We start from the raw sequence: 27,041 nt of genomic DNA, 5'->3' as shown, positions 1-27,041 counted from the left end.
CCCTTTTGCTATGAGACTGAAAATTGAGCTCAGGTGCATCCTGTTTCCATTGATCATCCTTGAGATGTTTCTACAACTTGATTGGAGTCCACCAGTAGTACATTCAATTGATTGGATGTGATTTGTAAGTCGCTCTGGATAAGAGCGTCTGCTAAATGACTTAAATGTAAATGATTTGAAAAGGCACACAGTAAATTAAATCAAATGTATTTATATAGCCCTTCGTACATCAGCTGATATCTCAAAGTGCTGTACAGAAACCCAGCCTAAAACCCCAAACAACAAGCAATGCAGGTGTAGAAGCACGGTGGCTGACTGTTATCTGCAGTCGCTTTGGGAAAAGCAAACAAAATGTGTTTATTCAATGTTCCTATAGAGGAACACCGTCTGTCAGGATGGTGCATATAGAACTCTCCGGAGGTAGGAAACAGCTCAGAGAATAATAATTCAAGAATTTAAAAGCCATTGAAGTAATCATAAAGCCGGGCTTTGATTGCCAATCTCTGCTAAGTGTTGTTCTACCCCTGTCCCTCAGACAAGAGAGAACATTCTCTGCTAAGTGTTGTTCTACCCCTGTCCCTAAATTAAAAACTATGTGTCTGTCTATCCCTGTTCTCTCCTCTCTGCACAGACCATACAAACGCTCCACACCGCGTGGCCGCGGCCACCCTAATCTGGTGGTCCCAGCGCGTACGACCCACGTGGAGTTCCAGGTCTCCGGTAGCCTCTGGAACTGCCGATCTGCGGCCAACAAGGCAGAGTTCATCTCAGCCTATGCCTCCCTCCAGTCCCTCGACTTCTTGGCACTGACGGAAACATGGATCACCACAGATAACACTGCTACTCCTACTGCTCTCTCCTCGTCCGCCCACGTGTTCTCGCACACCCGAGAGCTTCTGGTCAGCGGGGTGGTGGCACCGGGATCCTCATCTCTCCCAAGTGGTCTTTCTCTCTTTCTCCCCTTACCCATCTGTCTATCGCCTCCTTTGAATTCCATGCTGTCACAGTTACCAGCCCTTTCAAGCTTAACATCCTTATCATTTATCGCCCTCCAGGTTCCCTTGGAGAGTTCATCAATGAGCTTGATGCCTTGATAAGCTCCTTTCCTGAGGACGGCTCACCTCTCACAGTTCTGGGCGACTTTAACCTCCCCACGTCTACCTTTGACTCATTCCTCTCTGCCTCCTTCTTTCCACTCCTCTCCTCTTTTGACCTCACCCTCTCACCTTCCCCCTACTCACAAGGCAGGCAATACGCTTGACCTCATCTTTACTAGATGCTGTTCTTCCACTAACCTCATTGCAACTCCCTCCAAGTCTCCGACCACTACCTTGTATCCTTTTCCCTCTCGCTCTCATCCAACACTTCCCACACTGCCCCTACTCGGATGGTATCGCGCCGTCCCAACCTTCGCTCTCTCTCCCCCGCTACTCTCTCCTCTTCCATCCTATCATCTCTTCCCTCTGCTCAAACCTTCTCCAACCTATCTCCTGATTCTGCCTCCTCAACCCTCCTCTCCTCCCTTTCTGCATCCTTTGACTCTCTATGTCCCCTATCCTCCAGGCCGGCTCGGTCCTCCCCTCCCGCTCCGTGGCTCGACGACTCATTGCGAGCTCACAGAACAGGGCTCCGGGCAGCCGAGCGGAAATGGAGGAAAACTCGCCTCCCTGCGGACCTGGCATCCTTTCACTCCCTCCTCTCTACATTTTCCTCCTCTGTCTCTGCTGCTAAAGCCACCTTCTACCATTCTAAATTCCAAGCATCTGCCTCTAACCCTAGGAAGCTCTTTGCCACCTTCTCCTCCCTCCTGAATCCTCCTCCCCCCCCCCTCCTCCCTCTCTGCAGATGACTTCGTCAACCATTTTGAAAAGAAGGTCGACGACATCCGATCCTCGTTTGCTAAGTCAAACGACACCGCTGGTTCTGCTCACACTGCCCTACCCTATGCTCTGACCTCTTTCTCCCCTCTCTCTCCAGATGAAATCTCGCGTCTTGTGACGGCCGGCCGCCCAACAACCTGCCCGCTTGACCCTATCCCCTCCTCTCTTCTCCAGACCATTTCCGGATACCTTCTCCCTTACCTCACCTCGCTCATCAATTCATCCCTGACCGCTGGCTACGTCCCTTCCGTCTTCAAGAGAGCGAGAGTTGCACCCCTTCTGAAAAAACCTACACTCGATCCCTCCGATGTCAACAACTACAGACCAGTATCCCTTCTCTCTTTTCTCTCCAAAACTCTTGAGCGTGCCGTCCTTGGCCAGCTCTACCGCTATCTCTCTCAGAATGACCTTCTTGATCCTAATCAGTCAGGTTTCAAGACTAGTCATTCAACTGAGACTGCTCTCCTCTGTATCACGGAGGCGCTCCGCACTGCTAAAGCTAACTCTCTCTCCTCTGCTCTCATCCTTCTAGACCTATCGGCTGCCTTCGATACTGTGAACCATCAGATCCTCCTCTCCACCCTCTCCGAGTTGGGCATCTCCGGCGCGGCCCACGCTTGGATTGCGTCCTACCTGACAGGTCGCTCCTACCAGGTGGCGTGGCGAGAATCTGTCTCCTCACCACGCGCTCTCACCACTGGTGTCCCCAGGGCTCTGTTCTAGGCCCTCTCTTATTCTCGCTATACACCAAGTCACTTGGCTCTGTCATAACCTCACATGGTCTCTCCTATCACTGCTATGCAGACGACACACAATTAATCTTCTCCTTTCCCCCTTCTGATGACCAGGTGGCGAATCGCATCTCTGCATGTCTGGCAGACATATCAGTGTGGATGACGGATCACCACCTCAAGCTGAACCTCAGCAAGACGGAGCTCCTCTTCCTCCCGGGAAGGACTGCCCGTTCCATGATCTCGCCATCACGGTTGACAACTCCATTGTGTCCTCCTCCCAGAGCGCTAAGAACCTTGGCGTGATCCTGGACAACACCCTGTCGTTCTCAACTAACATCAAGGCGGTGTCCCGTTCCTGTAGGTTCATGCTCTACAACATCCGCAGAGTACGACCCTGCCTCACACAGGAAGCGGCGCAGGTCCTAATCCAGGCACTTGTCATCTCCCGTCTTGATTACTGCAACTCGCTGTTGGCTGGGCTCCCTGCCTGTGCCATTAAACCCCTACAACTCATCCAGAACGCCGCAGCCCGTCTGGTGTTCAACCTTCCCAAGTTCTCTCACGTCACCCCGCTCCTCCGCTCTCTCCACTGGCTTCCAGTTGAAGCTCGCATCCGCTACAAGACCATGGTGCTTGCCTACGGAGCTGTGAGGGGAACGGCACCTCAGTACCTCCAGGCTCTGATCAGGCTTTCTATTCCGCAACAAAGCCTCCTTCACTCACGCTGCCAAGCTTACCCTAGTAAAACTGACTATCCTACCGATCCTCGACTTCGGCGATGTCATCTACAAAATGGCTTCCAACACTCTACTCAGCAAACTGGATGCAGTCTATCACAGTGCCATCCGTTTTGTCACTAAAGCACCTTATACCACCCACCACTGCGACTTGTATGCTCTAGTCGGCTGGCCCTCACTACATATTCGTCGCCAGACCCACTGGCTCCAGGTCATTTACAAGTCCATGCTAGGTAAAGCTCCGCCTTATCTCAGTTCACTGGTCACGATGGCAACACCCATCCATAGCACGCGCTCCAGCAGGTGTATCTCACTGATCATCCCTAAAGCCAACACCTCATTTGGCCGCCTTTCGTTCCAGTACTCTGCTGCCTGTGACTGGAACGAATTGCAAAAAATCTTTGAAGTTGGAGACTTTTATCTCCCTCACCAACTTCAAACATCAGCTATCCGAGCAGCTAACCGATCGCTGCAGTTGTACATAGTCTATAGGTAAATAGCTCACCCTTTTTCACCTACCTCATTCCCATACTGTTTTTATACTGTTTTTATTTATTTACTTTTCTGCTCTTTTGCACACCAATATCTCTACCTGTACATGCCCATCTGATCATTTATCACTCCAGTGTTAATCTGCAAAATTGTATTATTCGCCTACCTCCTCATGCCTTTTGCACACATTGTATATAGACTGCCCATTTTTTTCTACTGTGTTATTGACTTGCTAATTGTTTACTCCATGTGTAACTCTGTGTTGTCAGTTCACACTGCTATGCTTTATCTTGGCCAGGTCGCAGTTGCAAATGAGAACTTGTTCTCAACTAGCCTACCTGGTTAAATAAAGGTGAAATAAAAAATAAAAAATAAAAAAAAGGCCCTACACCCAAACAAGGGCACTGCGTTCATCCACCTCTGGCCTGCTCGCCTCCCTACCACTGAGGAAGTACAGTTCCCGCTCAGCCCAGTCAAAACTGTTCGCTGCTCTGGCCCCCCAATGGTGGAACAAACTCCCTCACGACGCCAGGACAGCGGAGTCAATCACCACCTTCCGGAGACACCTGAAACCCCACCTCTTCAAGGAATACCTAGGATAGGGTAAGGAATCCTTCTCACCCCCCTAAAAGATTTAGATGCACTATTGTAAAGTGGCTGTTCCACTGGATGTCATAAGGTGTATGCACCAATTTGTAAGTCGCTCTGGATAAGAGCGTCTGCTAAATGACTTAAATGTAAATGTAAATGTCCCTCAGACAAGAGAGAACATTCTCTGCTAAGTGTTGTTCTACCCCTGTCCCTCAGACAAGAGAGAACATTCTCTGCTAAGTGTTGTTCTACCCCTGTCCCTCAGACAAGAGAGAACATTCTCTGCTAAGTGTTGTTCTACCCCTGTCCCTCAGACAAGAGAGAACATTCTCTGCTAAGTCAATCACCACCTTCCGGAGACACCCAAAACCCCATCTCTTTAAGGAATACCTAGGATAGGATAAAGTAATTGTTCTCACCCCCCTTAAAAGATTTAGATGCACTATTGTAAAGTGGCTGTTCCACTGGATGTCATAAGGTGAATGCACCAATTTGTAAGTCGCTCTGGATAAGAGCGTCTGCTAAATGACTTAAATGTAATGTAATGTAAATGTACATGTCAGAGCAAAAACCAGCCATGAGGTTGAAGGAATTGTCCGTAAAGCGGCAATATAGGATTGTGCTGAGGCACAGACCTGGGGAAGGGTACAAAAAAAATTCTGCAGTATTGATATCGAGGCACAAGGCGAGACCCAGATGCAGACACGGGAGACAGATGGTTTGAGTCTTACAATGTTTAATAATCCAAAGGGGTAGGCAAGAGAATGGTTGTGGACAGGCAAAAAGGTCAAAACCAGATCTGAGTCAAGGAGGTACAGAGTATCAGACAGGCTCGTGGTCAAGGCAGGCAGAATGGTCAGGCAGGCGGGTACAGAGTCCAGAAACAGGCAAGGGTCAAAAGCGGGAGGACTAGAAAAAGGAGAACGGGAAAAACACGCTGGTTGACTTGACTAAACATACAAGACGAACTGGCACAGAGAGACAGGAAACACAGGGATAAATACACTGGGGAAAATAAGCGACACCTGGAGGGGGTGGAGACAAGCACAGGAACAGGTGAAACAGATCAGGGTGTGACAATTGAAAACAGTGGCCTCCATCATTCTTAAATGGAAGAAGTTTGGAACCACCAAGATTCTTCCTAGAGCTGGCCACCCGGCCAAACTGAGCAATCAGGGGAGAAGGGTCTTGGTCAGGGAGGTGACCAAGAACCCAATGGTCACTCTAACAGAGCCCTAGATTTCCTCTGTGAAGATAGGAGAAACTTCCAGAAAGACAACTGTCTCTGCAGCACTCCACCAATCAGGCCGTTATGGTAGAGTGACCAGACGGAAGCCACTCCTCATTAAGACACATGACAGCCTGCTTGGAGTTTGCCAAAAGGGCACCTAAACCACGAGAAACAAGATTCTCTGGTCTGATGAAACCAAGATTGAACTCTTTGGCCTGAATGCCAGGTGTCACGTCTGAAGGAAACCTGGCACCATCCCTACGGTGCATGGTGGTGGCAGCATCATGCTGTGGGGACTGGGAGACTAGTCAGGATCGAAGCAAAGATGAACGGAGCAAGGTACAGAGATCCTTGATGAAAACCTGCTCCAGAGTGCTCAGGACCTCAGACTAGGGCGAAGGTTCACCTTTCAACAGGACAACAGCCCTAAGCACACAGCCAAGACAAAGCAGGAGTGGCTTCGGGACAAGTCTCTGAATGTTCTTGAGTGGCCAAGCCAGAGCCCGGACTTGAACCCGATCTAACATCTCTGGAGAGACCTGAAAATAGCTGTGCAGCAATGCTCTCCATCCAACCTGACAGAGCTTGAGAGGATCTGCAGAGAATAATGGGAGAAACTCCCCAAATACAGTTGTGCCAAGCTTGTAGCGTCATACCTAAGAAGACTCCACGGCTGTAATCGCTGCCAAAGGTGCTTCAACAAAGTACTTAGTAAATGGTCTGAATACTAATGTAAATTCTAAAAACTTGTTTTTTGCTTTTGCATCATGGGGTATTGTGTGTAGATTGATGAGGGGGAAAAACGATTGAATCCATTTTAGAATAAGGCTGTAACCTACCAAATGTGGAAAAAGTCAAGTGGTCTGAATACTTTCCGAATGCACTGTATCTAAATGTTGGTCAATGAGATGCAATGTTACTCTGTCATTACACACACGCATCAGATTTACACAATAGCAAATGCTGTAGTTATGCCCTGTGAAGTTCACACCACTTTCCTCACTCGTGGCAGCTTGATTCCTTCATTTCCTGACTGCACAGCTTGCAGATTTGAGTCTGGGCTTCGGCCTGCATGTCATCAGCACTGTGAGAACACTTCCTGGTAGGCTATTGGAACCTCAAAGCTCTGAGATTTACTGGTTCAACTCAAGAGGTCTCTCAATATATGTATATATATTGAATTTTTATGTTTTCCACCAGGTCCTCCAACCGGAGGAGAGGGTGGCAGGGGCAAAAAAATGAAAATAAAAAGGGGATCAGAAATAATGCATGTAATGTTTTTTGATCTGTCTGCTAGTTTAATAGCTGATTTATCTGCTACCCCCCCCCCCCCCAAAAAAAAAAGAAGGCTTGCATGGATAAGCTGCCGGTCACAATGTAGTATAAAGTGAACTGGGAGGAAACCGTCCCCTCTGCTCCCGATTACTCCCTGGAAGTTTACTAGAAGTTAAATTGTCTCCCTCCTGCATCTGGCTCTTGACTGTTATTTATATTCGGAACAAAAAATGAATCCCTGAGGAAAATACACACAGGGGGAGAGAATATCACAGACAATGTGGCCCAGGAGGCTGCCAGAATTGCTTCTCTTTGAATCTGAGAACAGGAATGGGTTATTTGCAGAATGGAACACTCCAAAGCCACCACAGTCTCCTCCAGCCATGGTTCATCCCTCCAGTAGCCCAACCAATTACCAAACAGCTGTATGGTTAAAGTCCGGGATTAGCCCTCATTGATTGGAGAAGCTCAGTGTCAAATGTTTGATTTTGCCACCAGTTTGATTTGGATATACTACGAGCAATACTGCAGGTGGTAAACTGCTTGGAATCTATCAATGAATCATATTGTGGGGTTATACACAGAGTGTACAAAACATGAGGAACACCTTCTTGACACATTTAAACCTGTGCGCCTGGCACCTACTACCATACCCCGTTCAAAGGCACTATAATATGTTGTGCTGCAATTCTTGACACATTTATACCGGCGCGCCTGGCACCTACTACCATTCTCAGTTCAAAGGCACTTAAATCTTTTTTCTTACTCATTCACCCTCTGAATGGCACACATACACTTAACATGTGATTTAACAGGTGACATCAATAAGGGATCATAGCTTTCACCTGGATTCACCTGGTCAGTCCATGTCATGGAAAGAGCAGGTGTTCCTAATGTTTTGAACACGGCATGGTAATACAGATGGCTATGTGGATCTAGCTATATGGACAGCCTACTCGCTAACACTGCTTTAGGTACACATTTAGTAGCCAAGTACAGCCTATCCTAAATAACAATTGGAAAAAGGAACAAAAGCCTGTACATCTATCTTCTACCCTCTGACTGACCAGCAATTAGCAATCAGCGCAATCAAACAACCAAAACAAACAAAGAGGGGCAGAGGAGAATGTTGGATGCAATCTACATTCAAACTAGGTGTAAACACAATATTAGGGGGATTAATGAAAGTTTTATGAATGTTTTATGTGTACTATAAATGTGTTAATGTGTTAACTATAAATAAACAGTGTTTTGGGGTGTGACTCTAAAACCAAAAAATAATATAAACGTAACATCTTTGAAGTCCTTGTTAATACCCGACTGAGACAAACTTGAATGTCAAGAATGTGGAGATGAACCTGACTGCACTTGTTACCCCAATTACAGGTCAGTCAACCACAACAGCCATATTAAACATAGGAGAGCATTAGGCAGTGTAAGAGGCCATATTACAATATGGGTCTGTGATGGATTGGTCATGCCTCTTGAGGCATTTTGATAGAGTGATATCTGGGGGAGTGGAGAAGTGTCAGAGAGTGGAAGTGGTTCCTGTGGGTTGGAGGGGAGCATTAAACAACATCCTTTCCTGTCATTATGCTAAGCAGATTGCCAGCCTGACTGGCCCTGAAGCCACTGTGCTCCATTCATGAACTATGTACCTCTCATTCAATCTATATGAAGACATGGCAGTCCAACGCAACTCTGTTTCACAATCAGAGTTCTCAGAACACATTAGGAACATGCCATTTCGAAATATCTGAACTCAAGTAGTATCTTTGAATGTACTCTAACTTGAGGCAGTCAAATCAGCATAGCAGGAAATCAGTGAAACCACAGACAACAACTTACACATCCTTATCTTGTTTTAAAGATGTTTCCACCTTTCAACAATGACTGTGCACTGTGGGAACTGTCTTCAACATGCGACACATGGACAGATTAATTAGATTGGGTAACAATACACATTGTATTGCAGACATGTGAAGCTATAAAATCCCTTGTAATACAGAGAAGACCAACCTGTTCTCATGACAGATAGCGTGACGGTACTAAAACCACTGCCTAAAGCTGAGGTAGAACAACAAAACAAAGATGAACCAAGTTATTGCTCTGATGCTAAGATCGAATCCTGTGGATGGTAGAGAGAGAGGGATATATATATATATACAGTGGGGAGAAAAAGTATTTGATACACTGCTGATTTTGCAGGTTTTCCTACTTACAAAGCATGTAGAGGTCTGTCATTTTTTATCATATCATATCATTTTTTCAACTGTGAGAGACGGAATCTAAAACAAAAATCCAGAAAATCACATTGTATGATTTTTAAGTAATAGAGAGAGAGATGAGGAGGGGGGTTCAGCTCGCCCACCACTCTGAGGGCTGAGCAACTCAAAGTGGATATGAAGGGATGAGCCATGCGACTGTTGGAGCTACAATAGGAACACAAGTATTTTGCTACACCAGCAATAGCATCTGCTAAATATGTGTGTGACCAATACATTTGATTTGAGTCTCCCCTGACCACATTAATGCAACTCAATAGAATGGCTGGCTCCATGAGGCCTCCCCATCCATTAACTCTGCGGCTCAGCAGAGCTAGGGTAAGTGCAATCTTAACTCTAACCCCTACCCTAAACCTAACCTTATCCATTTTAAATTTGAACTTCAACTGAGTGACATCAGAGTTGGGATGTCCCAAGGATCCCGTTTAGACCTTTCCACTGAGCTAGGGCAGGCACAGACAGGCACACTGTATTGTCTTACTACACTGACCTTTCAGACGGCTGCCTCCCAGTCCCTCTCACTTACTCCTACAGCTCATCCACCACAGAGACGTTTTTTCCTCTTTCCTGTCTGTTTAAATTATATGGTGTTCCATGTTTGACTACCTTAAACAGCAGAGGGAGCACGACTCTATCCACATCGATGGGACCGCAGTGGAGAAGGTGGAAAGCTTCAAGTTCCTCGGTGTACACATACCTACAATCGAAATGGCCCACCCACACAGACAGTCTGGTGAAGAAAGAACCAATTTGGCTTGGCCCCTAAAACCTTCACAAACTTTTACAGATGCACAATTGAGAGCATCCTGTCGGGCTGTATCACTGCCTAGTATGGCAACTGCACGGCCCGCAACCGCAGAGCTCTCCAGAGGGTGGTCTGCACAACGCATCACTGGGGGCAAACTACCTGCCCTCCAGGACACCTACAGCACACGATGTCACAGGAAGGCCAAAAAGATCATCAAGGACATCAACCAACCGAGCTACGGTCTGTTCACCCCGCTATCATCCAGAAGGTGAGGTCAGTACAGGTGCATCAAAGCTGGGACTGAGAGACTGAAAAACAGCTTCTATCTCAAGGCCATCAGGCTGTTAAATAGCCATCACTAGCTGGCTTCCACCCGGTTACGCAATCCTGCACCTTAGAGGCTGCTGCCCTATATACATGGACTTGGAATCACTGGCCACTTTAATAATGGAACACTAGTCAGTTTAATAATGTCCAAATAATGTTTACATACTGCTTTACTGATCTCATATGTATATACCTTATTTTATTCTACTATATTTTAGTCAATACCACTCTGACATTGCTCAATCTAATATTTGTATATTTCTTAATTCCATTATTTTACTTTTAGATTAGTGTCTATTGTTGTGAATTGTTAGATACTACTGCACTGTTGGAGCTTGGAACACAAGCAGTTCATTACACCCGCAATGACATCTGCTAAATATGTGCATGTGACCAATACAATTTGCTTTTATTTTGATTTGTTTATTAACAGGTAGTAGAAGTAATTTAATTCCCTCACTAAGAGTATATTGAAGAATCAGACAAACAGGTATATATGTCAGTCCTGATAAGTCCAAATCAGAATGGAGATACATGGAAATATGGCATCATATTTCTCTTGAGAATCTAGGAAATCTACAAGGTTCCAGTGAGAGAGAAGCTGACAAAATACACTTGGGAAGAAGAACACTCATATTACTATATCTCTTTGGTATTCTATGATTCAAACAACGCTTTGTTTCCTAAATGCTCCAGTGTGCAGCTCAACTTGCCACTGCTGAGGAGAGAGCATCTCCTGAGAGTACTAGGGGGATGTGGAGACAAAATGCTCAGAAATTGCTTACTTACTGCTGGCTAGCTAATCTCTCACTAATCCATCATGGTACTTACTCACACACTGACTGCATCTTTTGTGTAGTCACAAAAAAGTGTTTTTCGGCAGGGTGAAAGCTGGAGCCGTTCAGAACATTCCCAGGGACCAGTGGAGGGAGTCGGGGACACAGAACAGCACTCACATTCATGTCCACTGCATGTGTTCAAAGCACATACACTCAAACTCCCATTGAGCAGGCATTGGGTCCACAATGTAACGTTACAGTAGAGTGAGTGCCCTTAATGTCAACTGGAAAATCTATTAACAATTTGACTACATCCACTTTTATTGGATAACTGGGTCTGATGATTCCACCACAATGGCATGCTTTTGTTTGTGAGCAATCAGATTTAAGAGAATATATACATGTTTTTGCACTACAATATAATATTAAACTCTGCTAGTTATTTCATATCTACATTTCTTGTCTTTAAGCTATTGCTTGTTTGCTTGAAAAATCCCTTTTCCAATTATCAGAAACAGGCCCTCTTATTAAGCTGAACTCCAATCAATAATTGCCAGAGTAGATGTGAAATCACGACAAAGAATTGATATGCCCACACCTAATTGGTTTTTATGCTTTGTTTGCTTCTTGCCCTCGCATAAGCCTGGGCAGAATTTCTCACACAACGGAAATAATGACTCCAAGGTCTATTAAGTGGGATGGCAGGACATCATCTCGCCATTAATCTTCCACTTAGCGGAGCAGCTCGCCAGAGAGAAAGAGAGAGAGAGACAGAAAGAGAGAGAGAGAGTGTGATACAGAGAGAGAGAGAGAGAGAGAGACAGAAAGAGAGAGAGAGTGTGATGCAGAGAGAGAGAGAGAGAGAGAAAGACAGAGAGAGAGAGTAGTACTGTAGACTACTTTATCACTGACCTCAACTCAGAGTCTCTCAGAGCATTCACAGTCATCCCACTAACACTCCTATCAGACCACAGTAAAATCAGTCAGTCTACTTGAATCAGTCTACCTGAACAGAGCAATACTCAATCATGAGGCATCAAAGTCAATGGAACTGAGTAATATTAAGAAATGCTATAGATGGAATGAATGTAGTGTGGAAATCTACCAAAAACAATTAGGCAACAACAAATTCAATCCCTTCTAGACAACTTCCTGGACAAAATGTTCCACTGTAATAGTGAAGGTGTAAATTTGGCAGTAGAACATCTTAACAGTATATTTGACCTCTCAGTTTCTCTATCAAATCTAAAAATGTCAAACAGAAAACCGAAGAAAATGAACAACAATGACAAATGGTTTGACGAAGAACGCAAAAACCTAAGAAAGAAATTGAAAAACCTGTCCAACCAAAAACATAGAGACCCAGGAAACCTGAGTCTACACCTTCGCTATGGTGAATCACTAAAACAATACAGAAATACACTACAGAAAAAGAAGGTTCAATGTGTAATTGAACCTTCTGTAATTGAAGAATCCATAGACTCTAACCACTTCTGGGATAATTGGAAAACACTAAACAATCAACAACACAAATAATTATCTATCCAAAATGGAGATGTATGGGTAAACCACTTATCTAATCTTTTTTGCTCTATAACAAAGAACAAACAGCAAAAACATATACATGATCAAATACTACTAAAGCCTACCAGAACCCACTGGATTCTCCAATTACCTTGAATGAACTACAGGACAAAATATAAACCCTCCAACCCAAAAAGGCCTGTGGTGTTGACGGTATCCTCGATGAAATGATAAAATATACAGACAACAAATTCCAATTGGCTATACTAAAACTCTTTAATATCATCCTTAGCTCTGGCATCTTCCCCAATATTTGGAACCAAGGACTGATCACCCCAATCCACAAAAGTGGAGACAAATTTGACCCCAATAACTACCGTGGGATATGCGTCAACAGCAATCTTGGGGAAATCCTCTGAATTATCATTAACAGCAGACTTGTAAATTTCCTCAGTGAAAACAATGTACTGAGCAAATGTTAAATTGGCTTTTTACCAAATTATCATATGACAGACCACGTATTCACCCTGCACACCCTAATTGACAAACAAACTAATTAAAGCAAAGGCAAAGTCTTCTCATGCTTTGTTGATTTCAAAAAAGCCTTTGACTCAATTTTGCATGAGGGTCTGCTGTACAAATTGATGGAAAGTGGTGTTGGGGGAAAAAACACAAGACATTATAAAATCCTCGTACTGTACACAAACAACAATAGCATTACTGCCAGTCAAAAATATCCTAAAAAGTAAAACATTTCTTAGCACATACTTCACCTGTCAGAAACAATCTGTCACGAGTAGAAGCACACGTTGACGATCCTCCCCGGTTACTCTTTCTGGGTTTAACATCGGTCTACACTGACCCCTGTCGTTGAATTCATCAACTGCACAGCCTACCCTGAAATTCATGAAGCTGTCTCTGAGAGTCCCTGTAGGACCCTCAAAGGCAGAGAATATTGTCGTTAAATAAATCAATGAATGACATAATTATTTTATAATAAATAATATAAATTATAGTTATGAAACATTTTACAATAATGTGTACATGGCAATCAAAATGTAAGCTCGTGCGTTCTTACTATAGGTGGCCAAGCTTTTTGCCATATTAAAATTAAGTTGTGTAGGTTGCTGCTGCGCTTTGTGCATAGACCAGAATCGTTCCAGAAACTGCCCAGATTACAATTGTCTCTTGTTTAGACCTCAATACTAAGGTCAAGATGTTTGAGGAGGCTAGTGAGGTGTTCGATAACATGTTTAAGTCATCTTTCCCCTTGACTTTCATTGTGTTTATCCCTGCGGTGCTGATTCTCGTCTCACCCCTTCCAACCGAAGCGGCACATGAATTCACTGTGTACCGCATGCAGCAGTATGACCTGCAGGGACAACCGTACGGTAAGCATTTAAAATAGCTAGTTAACTATGTATATTGTGCAAGTATTAAATTGTAATCCTGTTCTGTGGTTAGCGATCCTAATATAAGGCATATATTTCGTCAGGTAAACGCTGTCACTGCAAAATTCTAGCTAGCCAACGTTAGCGTGCTAGCCTGGGTCTGTTAGCTATCTAAAAAGCTAGCTCTAACGGCTGTTAGCTAGCTAAGATAGCTGTCAACCCGTGTCCTCCTTCATTCATGCGGCATAGCTCTCTCTCATTCCTCCTATTCATATGTATACATATGAATAGGATGACACGGGTTGACAGCTAGTTAGTGTTATGGTTGTTATTCACTGGCAATACTACGTTATCTTAGCTAATCTTAACTACCAATCGTTACCATTTCAATGATAAGTTGTCCTAAAAGGTAACGCGAGCAGCTACAAACCCTCAGCCCTAGGGAGTGCCACTCACCACAACCATAAACACACGACCCCCATCAGGTTATAACCATGTCTTATTTACTTCAAACCATTTAATTTGAATATGGTGTGCTGTGTGATAGCTAACGTTAGTAGACTATAGCATTGCATCAATCATGTCAGCTCGTTAGTCACTGAACTGTTTCCATTTATCTCTCCCCGACTGATCTGATCCCACTTGTGATTCCCAGGTACCAGGAATGCCATATTGAACACAGAGGCCCGCACAGTGGAGGCGGAGGTGCTAAGCCGCCGCTGTGTCATCATGCGGCTGGTGGACTTCTCCTATGAGAGATATCAGAAAGCCCTGCGCCAGTCCGCTGGGGCTGTGGTCATCATTCTCCCCAAGAATATGTCCACCATGCCACAGGACATAGTACAGGTAATAAGAATTATAATGCCTTATGAATGGGTTTATAACTGTACAGCAAACAACCCTGGAAGTCGAATCAAGAGGCAAGGCCCTGTGTTTCCTTGAAAGCCAGAGCTGTTTGTGTCCATGTAAAGTATGTTTATATTACACTTAGATAAAACAGCGGTCACAACACACTTTCAAGATAAACTTGAAAAACCAGACTTGCTGGAGTGAAGTAGGCGAAAGATGAAAATGTTATGCTGTTTCACGTTCACATTCTGATGGTGTAATAGTCTTGTGAATGATAACCAGTCATTCAGTATGTTATGCTGTTTCACGTTCACATTCTGATGGTGTAATAGTCTTGTGAATGATAACCAGTCATTCAGTATGTTATGCTGTTTCACGTTCACATTCTGATGGTGTAATAGTCTTGTGAATGATAACCAGTCATTCAGTATTCCTCCACATTGTAGCAGTTCATGGAGCTGGAGCCAGAGATGCTGGCCACAGAGACCATTGTTCCAGTGTACTTTGCACTGGAGGATGATGAGCTGCTCTCCATCTACACACAGACCCTCACCACCTCCTCCTCCCAGGGGTCCTCCTCTGCAGCCGAAGGTACAGGAGATTTTTTTATTTAAATTGTGTTTATTTGTATTTTTTTATTTCACCTTTATTTAACCAGGTAGGCAAGTTGAGAACAAGTTCTCATTTACAATTGCGACCTGGCCAAGATAAAGCAAAGCAGTTCGACACATACAACGACACAGAGTTACACATGGAGTAAAACAAACATACAGTCAATAATACAGTAGAAACAAGTCTATATACGATGTGAGCAAATGAGGTGAGATAAGGGAGGTAAAGGCAAAAAAAAAGGCCATGGTGGCAAAGTAAATACAATATAGCAAGTAAAACACTGGAATGGTAGATTTGCAATGGAAGAATGTGCAAAGTAGAAATAAAAATAAAGGGGTGCAAAGGAGCAAAATAAATAAATAAATAAAATACAGTTGGGAAAGAGGTAGTTGTTTGGGCTAAATTATAGGTGGGCTATGTACAGGTGCAGTAATCTGTGAGCTGCTCTGACAGTTGGTGCTTAAAGCTAGTGAGGGAGATAAGTGTTTCCAGTTTCAGAGATTTTTGTAGTTCGTTCCAGTCATTGGCAGCAGAGAACTGGAAGTAGAGGCGGCCAAAGATAGAATTGGTTTTGGGGGTGACTAGAGAGATATACCTGCTGGAGCGTGGTCTAAATTGTTTAAATTGTGTAAAGCAGGGTTATTCAACTTGAAGCCCACGCCCAACTCAAAATGTCCCTTTGATAAATTCTGAACATTAAAAAAAGAAAAGAATTGTTTAAAAACTGATATTTAGTGCCAAAAGGAGCCCTTGTTCAATATTTTCCAATGGGAGAATCTGTTCTCCTTTAGTCCCGCCCATTAAGTGCTGTCAATCAATATCATCCAACATACCAGTTACAGCCAATCAGAGCTGCTAAGGGGTACAGGGTGTTTCTGCCCACCTATTGGCTCTTTCACCGCAGATTACATCACTACACTGCCTGATACAGCAGAGCGTGCTTTGTGGTGAGTTAAAAAAATACCATGGACTCGCTTCTGGCTATCAAAACTTTATCCGATCGACATACAGCCGCAACATGGCTTGTTTTGTAGGCTGCTGAGCATCATCTACCACAATGATATTCGTTGGCTAAGCAAGGGTAATAATGCTATCTCTTGAGAGAGAGCAGCCTATGTGAGCATAGGGAGGAAATAGTTGCTTTTCTCCACGATTGCAACCACAAGAAAGCCAACGCATATCGAGCGAAAATGCTTGATAAGGAGTTTGTATCAGATGTTTGTTTTTCAATCAATTGAATGGACTTAATTTGGGACTACAGGGGATGGATAAAGCAGTTGTTGACATGATTAAAACATATTTTCAAAATAAATGTATTTTCTCCTCTGATTTGAGACCAAACTAAACGCTCCATCTGCCTACACTGCAACTATATTCAATAATCATCAGTACAGATCACTCCCACATGTTTTTAGATAAACTGAAATCTTACAGGTAGTGCAGTTTGTTATAGGGACCCGTTCTCTACTAATGCTGGAGGAGCGAGAGACTTCTCTGCAAAAACTAGTCAAGTGAGATATACCATGTATAAAAGGTTCCTTATGTGTAAATGAAAAAAAAAGATGAAGGCTATGTAAAATGGACAGAAAAGTACAAATGTATGTGATGCAGGTCAACTGTTAAGTACAAATATGTTCCATTATAAAATAAATAATTTTGCTAATCTTAAACCACTTAACATATACTTTTAGCGACATTTAATTTTAATAAAAGGGCTTCATAGGATTATAATTGTGTTTGCATTGTTTTTTTCTACCTGTTTTAGCAAGAGTAATCCCATGTAGAAAATGTATTTTTCACATCTGCCCCCCCCCCCATAAGAATATAGTTGAATAGCCCTGGTGTAAACCATGTTAAATGTAATTATTTCTAGTGAATTTCTTTTTTAGCGCTTTAATGCATTTTCCTCATGTCTTTTCAGTGCTGATACACACAGCCACGGCCAATGGCTTTCAGATGGTGACAAGTGGGGCTCAGAGCAAGGCAGTGAGTGACTGGGCCATCACCAGTCTAGAGGTGAGAATCCTTATGGTTAAACCACTGTTCTGTAGCTGTTTAATGATTATGTAGCATTGTGACATTTAATCCAAGTTTCTGTTAATTGGTGATATTTTAAAATATAGACAGGTTCAATTAAATTAAATAGTATTTGTCTCATGCTTCGTAAACAACAGGTGTAGACTAACAGTGAAATGCTTACTTACGGGTCAATACAGAATGAATTGTATACATCTCTTAAAATAGTGACACAAGGAATAAATACACAGTGAATAACAATAACGAGTAAAAAATAACATGTCTTATATACAGGGAGTACCAGTACTGAGTCTGTGCAGGGGTACGAGGTAATTGAGGTAGCTATGTACTTACAGGTAAAGGGGGGTAAAGTGACTAGGCCGCAGTATAGATAATAGACCGTAGCAGCAGCGGATGTAGTGAGTGTGAAAGTTTGTGTGGAGTCAGTATGCATGTGTGGGCGTGTTATGTGTGTGGGCAGAGTCCAGTGTGTGCATTTTCAGTCCAGGAGAGTTAGTGCAAAAAAAGGCTAAATGCAGGTAGTCCGGGTAGCCATTTGATGAGCTATTTAGCAGTCTTATGGCTTGGGGATAGAACCTGTTCAGGGTCCTGTTGGTTCTAGACTTGGTCCACTGGTACCGCTTGCTGTGCGGTAGCAGAGAGAACAGTCTATAGCTTGGGTGGCTGGAGGCTTTTACATTTTTTGGGGCCTTCCTCTAACACTGCTTGGAATAGAGATCCTGGATGGCAGGACGCTGTACTCATCACCCTCTGTAGCGCCTTGCAGTTGCTGTACCAAGCAGTGATTTTGCTGTAAGAATTTTTGAGGATCTGAGGCCTCATGCCACATCTTTTTAGCCTCCTGAGGGGAAGAGGCGTTGTCGTGCAATCTTCACAACTGTGTGGGTGTGTGTGAACCATGTTAATTCCTTAGTGATGTGGACACCGTGGAACTCGAAGCTCTCGAACCCGCTCAACTACAGCCCCATCGATGTGAATGAGGTCGTGCTCGCCCCCTCTGTTTCCTGTAGTCCACGATCAGCTCCTTTGTTTTGCTGACGTTGAGGGAGAGATTGTTGTCTTGGCATCCCACTGCCAGGTCTCTGACCACCTCCCTATAAGGCTGCCTTGTTGTCGGTGATCAGTCCTACCGCCGTTGTGTCGTCAACAAACTTGATGGTTATGTTGGAGTCGTGCGCGGCCACACAGTCGTGGGTGATCAGGGTGTACAGGAGTGTGGAGTGCAATAGAGATTGCGTCGTCTGTGGATCTTTTGGAGCGGTATGCAAATTGGAGTGGGTCCAGGGTGCCTGGGATAATGGTTTCAGCTCAACTGAGCTTCTTGACACCATGTCTTGTTATGAGGTGTTTTGAATGTCACGTCTATGCTAATATGGCAACAAATGACCAGACTTTCAAAGCATTTCATGGCTATAGATGTGAGTTCTACGGGGCGATAGTAATTTAGGCAGGTTACCTTGGCGTTCTTGGGCGCAATGACTAAGTTGGTCTGCTTGAAACAAGTTGATATTACAGACCGGCTTAGGGATAGGTTGAAAAATGTCAGCGAAGACACTTTCCAGCTTGTCAGCACATGCTCTGAGTATGTGTCCTGGATAAGTGTCGATGCACTTATTAATGAAGCCGGTGACTGATGTGATGATCTCTTCAGAGTTATTGGATGAATCCCGAAACAAATTCCAGTTTGTGCTAGCGAAACAGTCCTGTAGCTTAGCATCTGCTTCATCAAACCACTTCCTGTTTGAATTTTTGTTTGTAACCAGGGGGATAAAGTTTTGGTATAATTTGCCTTGTATGCGTTTCTGTGTGGAGTAAAGGAGATCTAGAGTTTTCTCGCCTCTAGTTTTTTCAGTTTCAGCACTAAAATCACAAACCATGAGAAACGCTGGCTCTGGATGTGCATTTTTGTTGTTAGCTCATGGCCCTATACATTTTGTTGAGTCGGTCTTAGTGCCAGCATCGGTTAGTGGTGGTAAATAGACAGCTACGGAAAATATAGATGAGCATACTATTTATTTATTTACCAAGAGTTATCATAGGTTAGCTGACAACTTCACCAAAATGATGCGCACGCTTCAAATAGGCAGAAGGCTGTGTGTTGTTGTGATTCTGGGTGGCCAGATAGCTAGCAACAATGACAAACTGCCATGTGGTGAATCTTAAGTGGCACGTTTCAGCTTGTTTGATCTTGTTCTTGATACCATGTCTTGTTTTGAGGTGTTTTGACTGTCACGTCTATGCTAATATGGCAAACATTGACCAACTGTAACAATGGATTTGAGAGACAAGTGCTTATTGTGCAACTTTATTTGTTTTTCAATAAACATTGGCAAATAAATAGTGTACATGTTATCAACAATCTAAGCCAACCCCATCTGTTTTGCCACATACTTGCTCAAGCATCCAGTTTTGTTGCTAAACAACCAACCTGTCTATTAGGCTACCAGTAGACCAGTACTCTAATTAGCACACTGCCTTACACTTTGGGTGTAAAGGTATTAATAAGCAGATAACTTGTTCATTTTCTTAACCTTACGTAAGTCTATAGTACATTCGGAAAGTATTCAGACCCCTTGACTTTTTCCTCATGTTGTTACGTTACAGCCTTATTCTAAAATGTATAAAATGTCTTCATCTACACACACTACCCCATGATGACAAAGCAAAAACAGATTTTTAGAAACTTTTGCAAATGTATTCAAAATGAAAAACATCACATTTACATAAGTATTCAGACCATTTACTAAGTACTGTTAGGTTCTTATTTTTCAGAGTAAATAACTCACGGACACTTGAGAAGCTTAACCAAGTTTAGTTCTCCCTAAAGGGCCGACACCGCTGTATTCAGACAAAACGTGTTCCTGTTCCTGGAAGCACTTTGGACACTCCTCCTTCTCTCCAATCCTTACATCTTATGGTTCCACAGGAAGAGCGTTACCGGATACTAAACCCTTATTACTCCCTTCAGGGGATCTGACCTGACCTCCTGACCTCAACCCCTCCTTCGCATAAGCCACATATGTCCTCCTGTATCACCTATCGCACTCCTGTGACTCCCAGCACATTTCACAGCCACTCTCTTTCTACAGAGAACCATTAACTTCTGACATAAAACCCAGTCTCTCTCACTCCTTTATATACTGCTTCAGATCTATCATGTCTTTAGTGTCTCAATGTTCAAGGTTTACCCTAAATCCAACAGTACTTTGTTGAAGCACTTTTGGCAGTGACTACAGTCTCAAGTCCTCTCATCTCTCGGGTTGGATGGGGAGCGTCGCTGCACAGCTTTTTTTCAGGTCTCTCCAGAGAGATTTGATCGGGTTCAAGTCCGGACTCTGGCTGAGCCATTCAGAGACTTGTCCCGAAGCCTCTCCTGGGTTGTCTTGGCTGTGTGCTTAGGGTCATTGTCCTGTTGGAAGGTGAACCTTCGCCCCAGTCTGAGGTCCTGAGCACTCTGGAACAGATTTTCATCAAAGATCTCTCTGTACTTTGCTCCGTTCATCTTTCCCTCGATCCTGACTAGTCTCCGAGTTCCTGCTACTGAAAAACATCCCCACAGCATGATGCAGCCACCACCATGCTTCACCGTAGGGATGGTGCCAGGTTTCCTCCAGACGTGACACTTGGCATTCAGGCCAAAGAGTTCAATCTTGGTTACATCAGACCAGAGAATATCGTTTCTCATGGTTTGAGAGTCCTTTAGGTGCAGTTTGGCAAACACCAAGCAGGCTGTCATGTGCCTTTTACTGAGGAGTGGGTTCCGTTTGGCCACTCTACCATGATTGGTGGAGTGCTGGAGAGATGGTTGTCCGTCTGGAAGGTTCTCCCATCTCCAAAGAGGAACTCTGGAGCTCTGTCAGAGTGACCATCGGTTTCTTGGTCACCTCCCTGACCAAGACCCTTCTACCCCCGATTGCTCAGTTTGGCCGGATGGCCATCTCTAGGAAGAATCTTGGTGGTTCCAAACTTCTTCCATTTAAGAATGATGGAGGCCACTGTGTTCTTGGGGACCTTCAATGCTGCAGAAATGTTTTGGTACCATTCCCCAGATCTGTGCCTTGACACAATCCTGTCTCGGAGCACTACGGACATTTCCTTCAACCTCACGGCTTGGTTTTTGCTCTGACTTGCACTGTCACCTGTGGGATCTTATATAGACAGGTGTGTGCCTTTCCAAATCATATATCATATCAAATCAATTGAATTAACCACAGATGGACTCCAATCAAGTAGTAGAAACATCTCAAGGAAGATCAATGGAAACAGGATGCACCTGAGCTCAATTTCGGGTCTCATAGCAAAGAGTCTGAATACTTATGTAAATTAGGTATTTTTCTTTTTAATACATTGCAAACATTTCTAAAAAATCTGTATTCACTTTGGCAATATTGGGTATTGTGTGTAGATACGATTTTTTTAACACTTATTTAATACATTTTAGAATAAGGCTGTTACGCAACAACATGTGGAAATGGGAAGGGGTCTGAATACTTTCCGAATGCACCGTATGATATTCCAGGTAGAAAGTGTTTGTGTGTGTGCATGTGTGTTTTAAACTAAGCTAGGTGTCAAACCCAGGGGAATAATGGGCTTAGCCATGCAGTAGGGGATCAGGAGACTCCTGACTCTGAGATGGATCAAGTGTTCAGCTCTAAATTAAGACAGTCCATTCAGGAACTAAACTGAAGTTACAATTCAATAGAAAATTACATTTTATTTTTCATGTCTTCTCAATAAACTGAAAAGCAGAAGAAATGTATTTGAAAAGTTTTTATATTTCTGAATGTTAAATTCAAATCCCTTCCTGAATACGTTACATTCAAATTGAGCCCAGCCTTAATGCATACGGCCACTACCAGTCAATGGCCTTGTTTCACATACAGTACCAGTCAAAAGTTTAGACACCTACTCATTCAAAGGTTTTTCTTTACTACATGATTCCATGTGTTATTTCATAGTTTTGATGTCTTCATTATTATTCTACAATGTACAAATAAAGGGAAAAACCCTTGAATGAGTAGGTTTGTCCAAACTTTTGACTGGCACTGTATAATGGTTTTTAGTTGAAGTAATTGTGAGAGGCCTCCCGTGCCTGACTTCATTGATATGTCTTATGTTTCGACATACCCTTAGGTACATTCTTTACTTTCATACAAGATGACAGCGAATGTACTAGTGTGTTTTGAGATGTTTTAGGACTGATATATAAAATGTAAATCCCAATACAATATACTGTTGTCTAATCATTGTAGCCCCATCCTCTCCTAGGGGCGACTGGCTGGAACTGGAGGAGAGGACCTGCCCACCATCGTCCTGGTGGCTCACTATGACTCTTTTGGTGTGGCTCCGGTACGCCCAGCTCTCCCTTCATGCACGTCAATATACTTGTTTATTACAGTGCCTTCATAAAGTATTCATACCCCTGGACTTATTCCAAATTTTGTTAGCCTGAATTCAAAATGGATTTATCTTATTTTCTTCTCACCTATCTATACACAATCCCCTATAATAACAAAGTCAAAATATAGTTTTAGACATTTTTGCAAATGTTTTCAAAATGAAATACAGAAATATCATATTTATATAAGTTTTCACGCCACTTAGTCAATACTTTGTAGAATCACCTCTGATTCTTTCTGAATAAGTCCAAGGGCTTTCCACACCTTGATTGTGCAACATTTGCCCGTTTATACTTTTCAAAGTTCTTCAAGCTCTGTCAAATTGTTTGTTGATCATTGCTAGACAACCTTTTCAGGTCTTCCCATTATATTTCAAGTAGATTTAACTCAAAACTGTAACTCTGCCACTCAGGAACATTCCCTGTCTTCTTGGTACCAACTCCAGCATGGATTTGGCCTTGTGTTTTGGGTTATTGTCCTGCTGAAAGGTGTATTCATCTCCCAGTGTCTGGTGGAAAGCAGACTGAACCTGGCTTTCCTTTAGGATTTTACCTGCGCTTAGCTCCTTTCCGTTTCTTTTTTATCCTGGAAAACTTCCCTGTCCTTAACGATTACAAGCATACCCATAACATGATGCAGCCACCGCTATGCTTGAAAATATGGAGTGTGGTATTCACTAATTTGTTGTATTGGATTTGCCCCAAACAACACTTTGTATTCAGCACAAAAGCCTTTTTTTGCAGTAATACTTTAATGCCTTGTTTCAAACAGGATGCATGTTTTTGATTTTTTAAATTCTGTACAGGCTTCCTTGTTTTCACTCTGTCAATTAGGTTAGTATTGTAGAGTAACTACAATTTTGTTGATCCATCCTCAGTTTTCTCCTATCAAAGCCATTAAACTCTGTAACTGTTTTAAAGTCACCATTGGCCTCAAGGTTGGCCATTGGCTATAAGATGGCGCCGAACAGGATGACTGACGTTTTACATGCTCCTAACCTACTGTTGCATTTTTTCTAAGTTGTTTTTTAAAAATCTTATTTTCTACATAATGTTGCTGCTACTGTCTCTTATCACCAAAAATAACTTCAGGACATCAGTACAGCGATTACTCACCACGAACTGGAAGAAACTTTTTCCTTTAACGAGTCTGACGAGAAGGATATACTGCTTTCCTGGGAACAGGCCCAAATCCCTGTCATTTGCGTGAAGAAAAGACAGAGGAAAAGGGGGCGCAGGTCGGGCTGCCTTCTGAAAATCCTTAGACGAGTGAGTAAACTCCCACTGCCATCCGTTCTACTGGCTAACATGCAATCATTGGAAAATAAAATTGATGACCTACGATTATCCCACCAACGGGACATTAAAAACTGTAATATCTTATATTTCACTGAGTTGTGGCTGAAGGACGACACGGATAATATAGAGCTGGCGGGATTTTCCATACACCGGCAGAACAGAGAAGCTACGTCTGGTAAGACGAGGGGTGGTGGTGTGTCTATTTGTCAATAACAGCTGGTGTGCAATGTCTAATATTAAAGAAGTCTCAAGGTATTGCTCGCCTGAGGTAGAGTACCTTATAATAAGCTGTAGATCACACTATCTACCAAGCAAATTCTCATCTTTATTATTCAAGGCCGTCTATTTACCACCACATACTGATGCTGGCACTAAGACCGCACTCAACCAACTCTACAAGGCCATAAGCAAACAAGATAATGCTCATCCAGAAATGGCGCTCCTAGTGGCCGAGGACTTGAATGCAGGCAAACTTAAATCAGTTTTACCAAATTTTTACCAGCATGTCACATGTGCAACCAGAGGGGAAAAAACTCTAGACCACCTTTACTCCACACACAGAAATGCATAAAAAGCTATCCCCCACCCTCCATTTGGCAAATCTGACCATAGTTATATCCTCCTGCTTCTATCTTCCTGATTCCTGCATAAACTAAAGCAGGAAGTACCAGTGACTCGCTCAATACGGAAGTGGTCAGATGACGCAGATGCTACGCTACAAGACTGTTTTGCTAGCACAGACTGGAATATATTCCGGGATTCATCCAATGGCATTGAGGAGTATACCACCTCAGTCATCGACTTCATCAATAAATTCATTGCTGACGTCTTCCCCACAGTGACCGTACGTACATATCCCAACCAGAAGCCATGGATTACAGGCAACATCCGCCATCGAGCTAAAGCTGCCGCTTTCAAGGAGCGGGACACTCATTAAGTTTGCTGACGACACATCAGTGTAAGGCCTAATCACCGACAACCGACAACAGAGAGCTGGCAGTGTGGTGCCAGGACAACAACCTCTCCCTCAATGTGTGCAAGACAAAGGAGTTGATAGTGGACTACAGGAAAAGGCCCCGATTAACATCGGCGGGGCTGTAGTGGAGTGGGTCGAAAGTTTCAAGTTCCTTGGTGTCCACATCAACGAACTATCATGGTCCAAAGATGGTCATGAAGAGGGCACAACAAAACCTTTTCTCCCTCAGGAAAATATTTGGCATGGGTCGCCAGATCCTCAAAGTTCTACAGCTGTACCATCGAGAGCATCTTGATCGGTTGCATCACCACCTGGTATGGCAATTGCTCAGCATCTGACACTACATCACTGGAGGCAAGCTTCCTGCTATTCAGGACCAATATAATAGGCCGTGTCAGAGGAAAGCCCATAAAATTGGCAGACTCCCCAGTCACCCAAGTCATAGACTGTTTTCTCTGCTACTGCACGGCAAGTGGCACCGTAGCGCCAAGTCTAGGACCAAAAGGCTCCTTAACAGCTTCTACCCCAAGCCATAAGACTGCTGAACAATTAATCAAATGGCCACCGGACTATTTACATTGACACCCTCCCCTCCCTCCCCCTCTATTTGTTTTGTACACTGTTGCTACTAACTGTTTAATATCTGCATAGCCACTTCACCCCTACTTACATGTACAAATTACCTCAACTAACCTTTACCCCCGCACACTGACTCGGTAGCGGTACCCCCTATATATAGCCTCGTTATTTTGTATTTTTTATAATTTTTTACTTCAGTTTATTTGGTAAATATTTTCTTAACTCTTCTTGAACTGCACTGTTGGTTAAGGGCTTGTAAGTAAGTAAGCATTTTACGGTATGGTTGTATTCGGCGCATGTGACAAATCAAGTTTGATTTGATGGTGAAATCCCTGAGCGGTTCCCTTTCTCTTCGGCAACTGAGTTAGGAAGGACACCTGTATCTTTGTTGTGACTGTGTTTATTGATACACACTCCACATTTTAAGAACTTCACTATGGTCAAAGGGATATTCAATGTCTGCTTTTTAAAAAAATCCATCAACCAATAGGTGACCACCTTTGCGAGGCATTGGAAAACTTCCTTGGTCGTGGTGGTTAAATCTGTGTTTGAAATTAGTTTCTCGACTGAGGGACCTTAAAATGATCTGTATGTGTGGGGTACAGAGATACAGTTTTAGTCGGAAGTTTACATACACTTAGGTTGGAGTCATTAAAACTCGTTTTTCAACTACTCCACAAATTTCTTGTTAACAAACTATAGTTTTGGCAAGTCGGTTAGAACATCTACTTCGCTCATGACACAAGTCATTTTTCCAACATTTGTTTACAGACTAAATTATTTCACTTATAATTCACTGTATCACAATTCCAGTGGGTCAGAAGTTTACAAACACTAAGTTGACTGTGCCTTTAAACAGCTTGGGAAATTCCATAAAATGATAGGCTAATTGACATAATTTGAGTCAATTGGAGGTGTACCTGTGGATGTATTTCAAGGCCTACCTTCAAACTCAGTGCCTCTTTCCTTGACATCATGCTTGACATCAGAAGAAATCAGCCAAGACCTGAAAAAAAGTTTGACCTCCACAAGTCTGGTTCATCCTTGGGAGCAATTTCCAAACACCTGAAGGTACCACGTTCATCTGTACAATCAATAGTACGCAAGTATTATTATTATTTGAATCTGTTATTTTACCAGGTAAATTGACTGAGAACACGTTCTCATTTGCAGCAACGACCTGGGGAATAGTTACAGGGGAGAGGAGGGGGATGAATGAGCCAATTTTAAACTGGGGATTATTAGGTGACTGTGATGGTTTGAGGGCCAGATTGGGAATTTAGCCAGGACACCGGGG

The 27,041-nt window shown here is 43.3% G+C and overlaps 1 protein-coding gene across 5 annotated transcripts in view; it reads left to right on the top strand.

The window, feature by feature from the left end:
* Positions 1 to 13,696: 13,696 nt before the first annotated feature.
* The window catches only part of LOC118401418 (nicalin-1), a 32,722-nt gene continuing 19,377 nt past the window's right edge, over positions 13,697 to 27,041 (top strand). For 4 of the 5 annotated variants that reach the window (XM_035798905.2, XM_035798904.1, XM_035798902.1 and 1 more), the window contains exons 1-5: positions 13,698 to 13,994; positions 14,650 to 14,840; positions 15,290 to 15,434; positions 17,377 to 17,471; positions 22,761 to 22,841. In XM_035798905.2, coding sequence (XP_035654798.1) covers positions 13,820 to 13,994; positions 14,650 to 14,840; positions 15,290 to 15,434; positions 17,377 to 17,471; positions 22,761 to 22,841 — 687 coding nt within the window. In that variant the 5' untranslated portion in view covers positions 13,698 to 13,819. Of the gene's footprint in view, positions 13,995 to 14,649; positions 14,841 to 15,289; positions 15,435 to 17,376; positions 17,472 to 22,760; positions 22,842 to 27,041 lie in introns of all 5 variants that reach the window. The other variant, XM_035798903.1, reaches the window with a different exon arrangement.

The sequence above is a fragment of the Oncorhynchus keta genome, chromosome 22 (assembly GCF_023373465.1).
Source record: "Oncorhynchus keta strain PuntledgeMale-10-30-2019 chromosome 22, Oket_V2, whole genome shotgun sequence".
NCBI lineage: Eukaryota > Metazoa > Chordata > Actinopteri > Salmoniformes > Salmonidae > Oncorhynchus > Oncorhynchus keta.
Note: the sequence above shows the minus strand (reverse complement) of the source record. Positions and strands in the feature narration are given on the sequence as shown.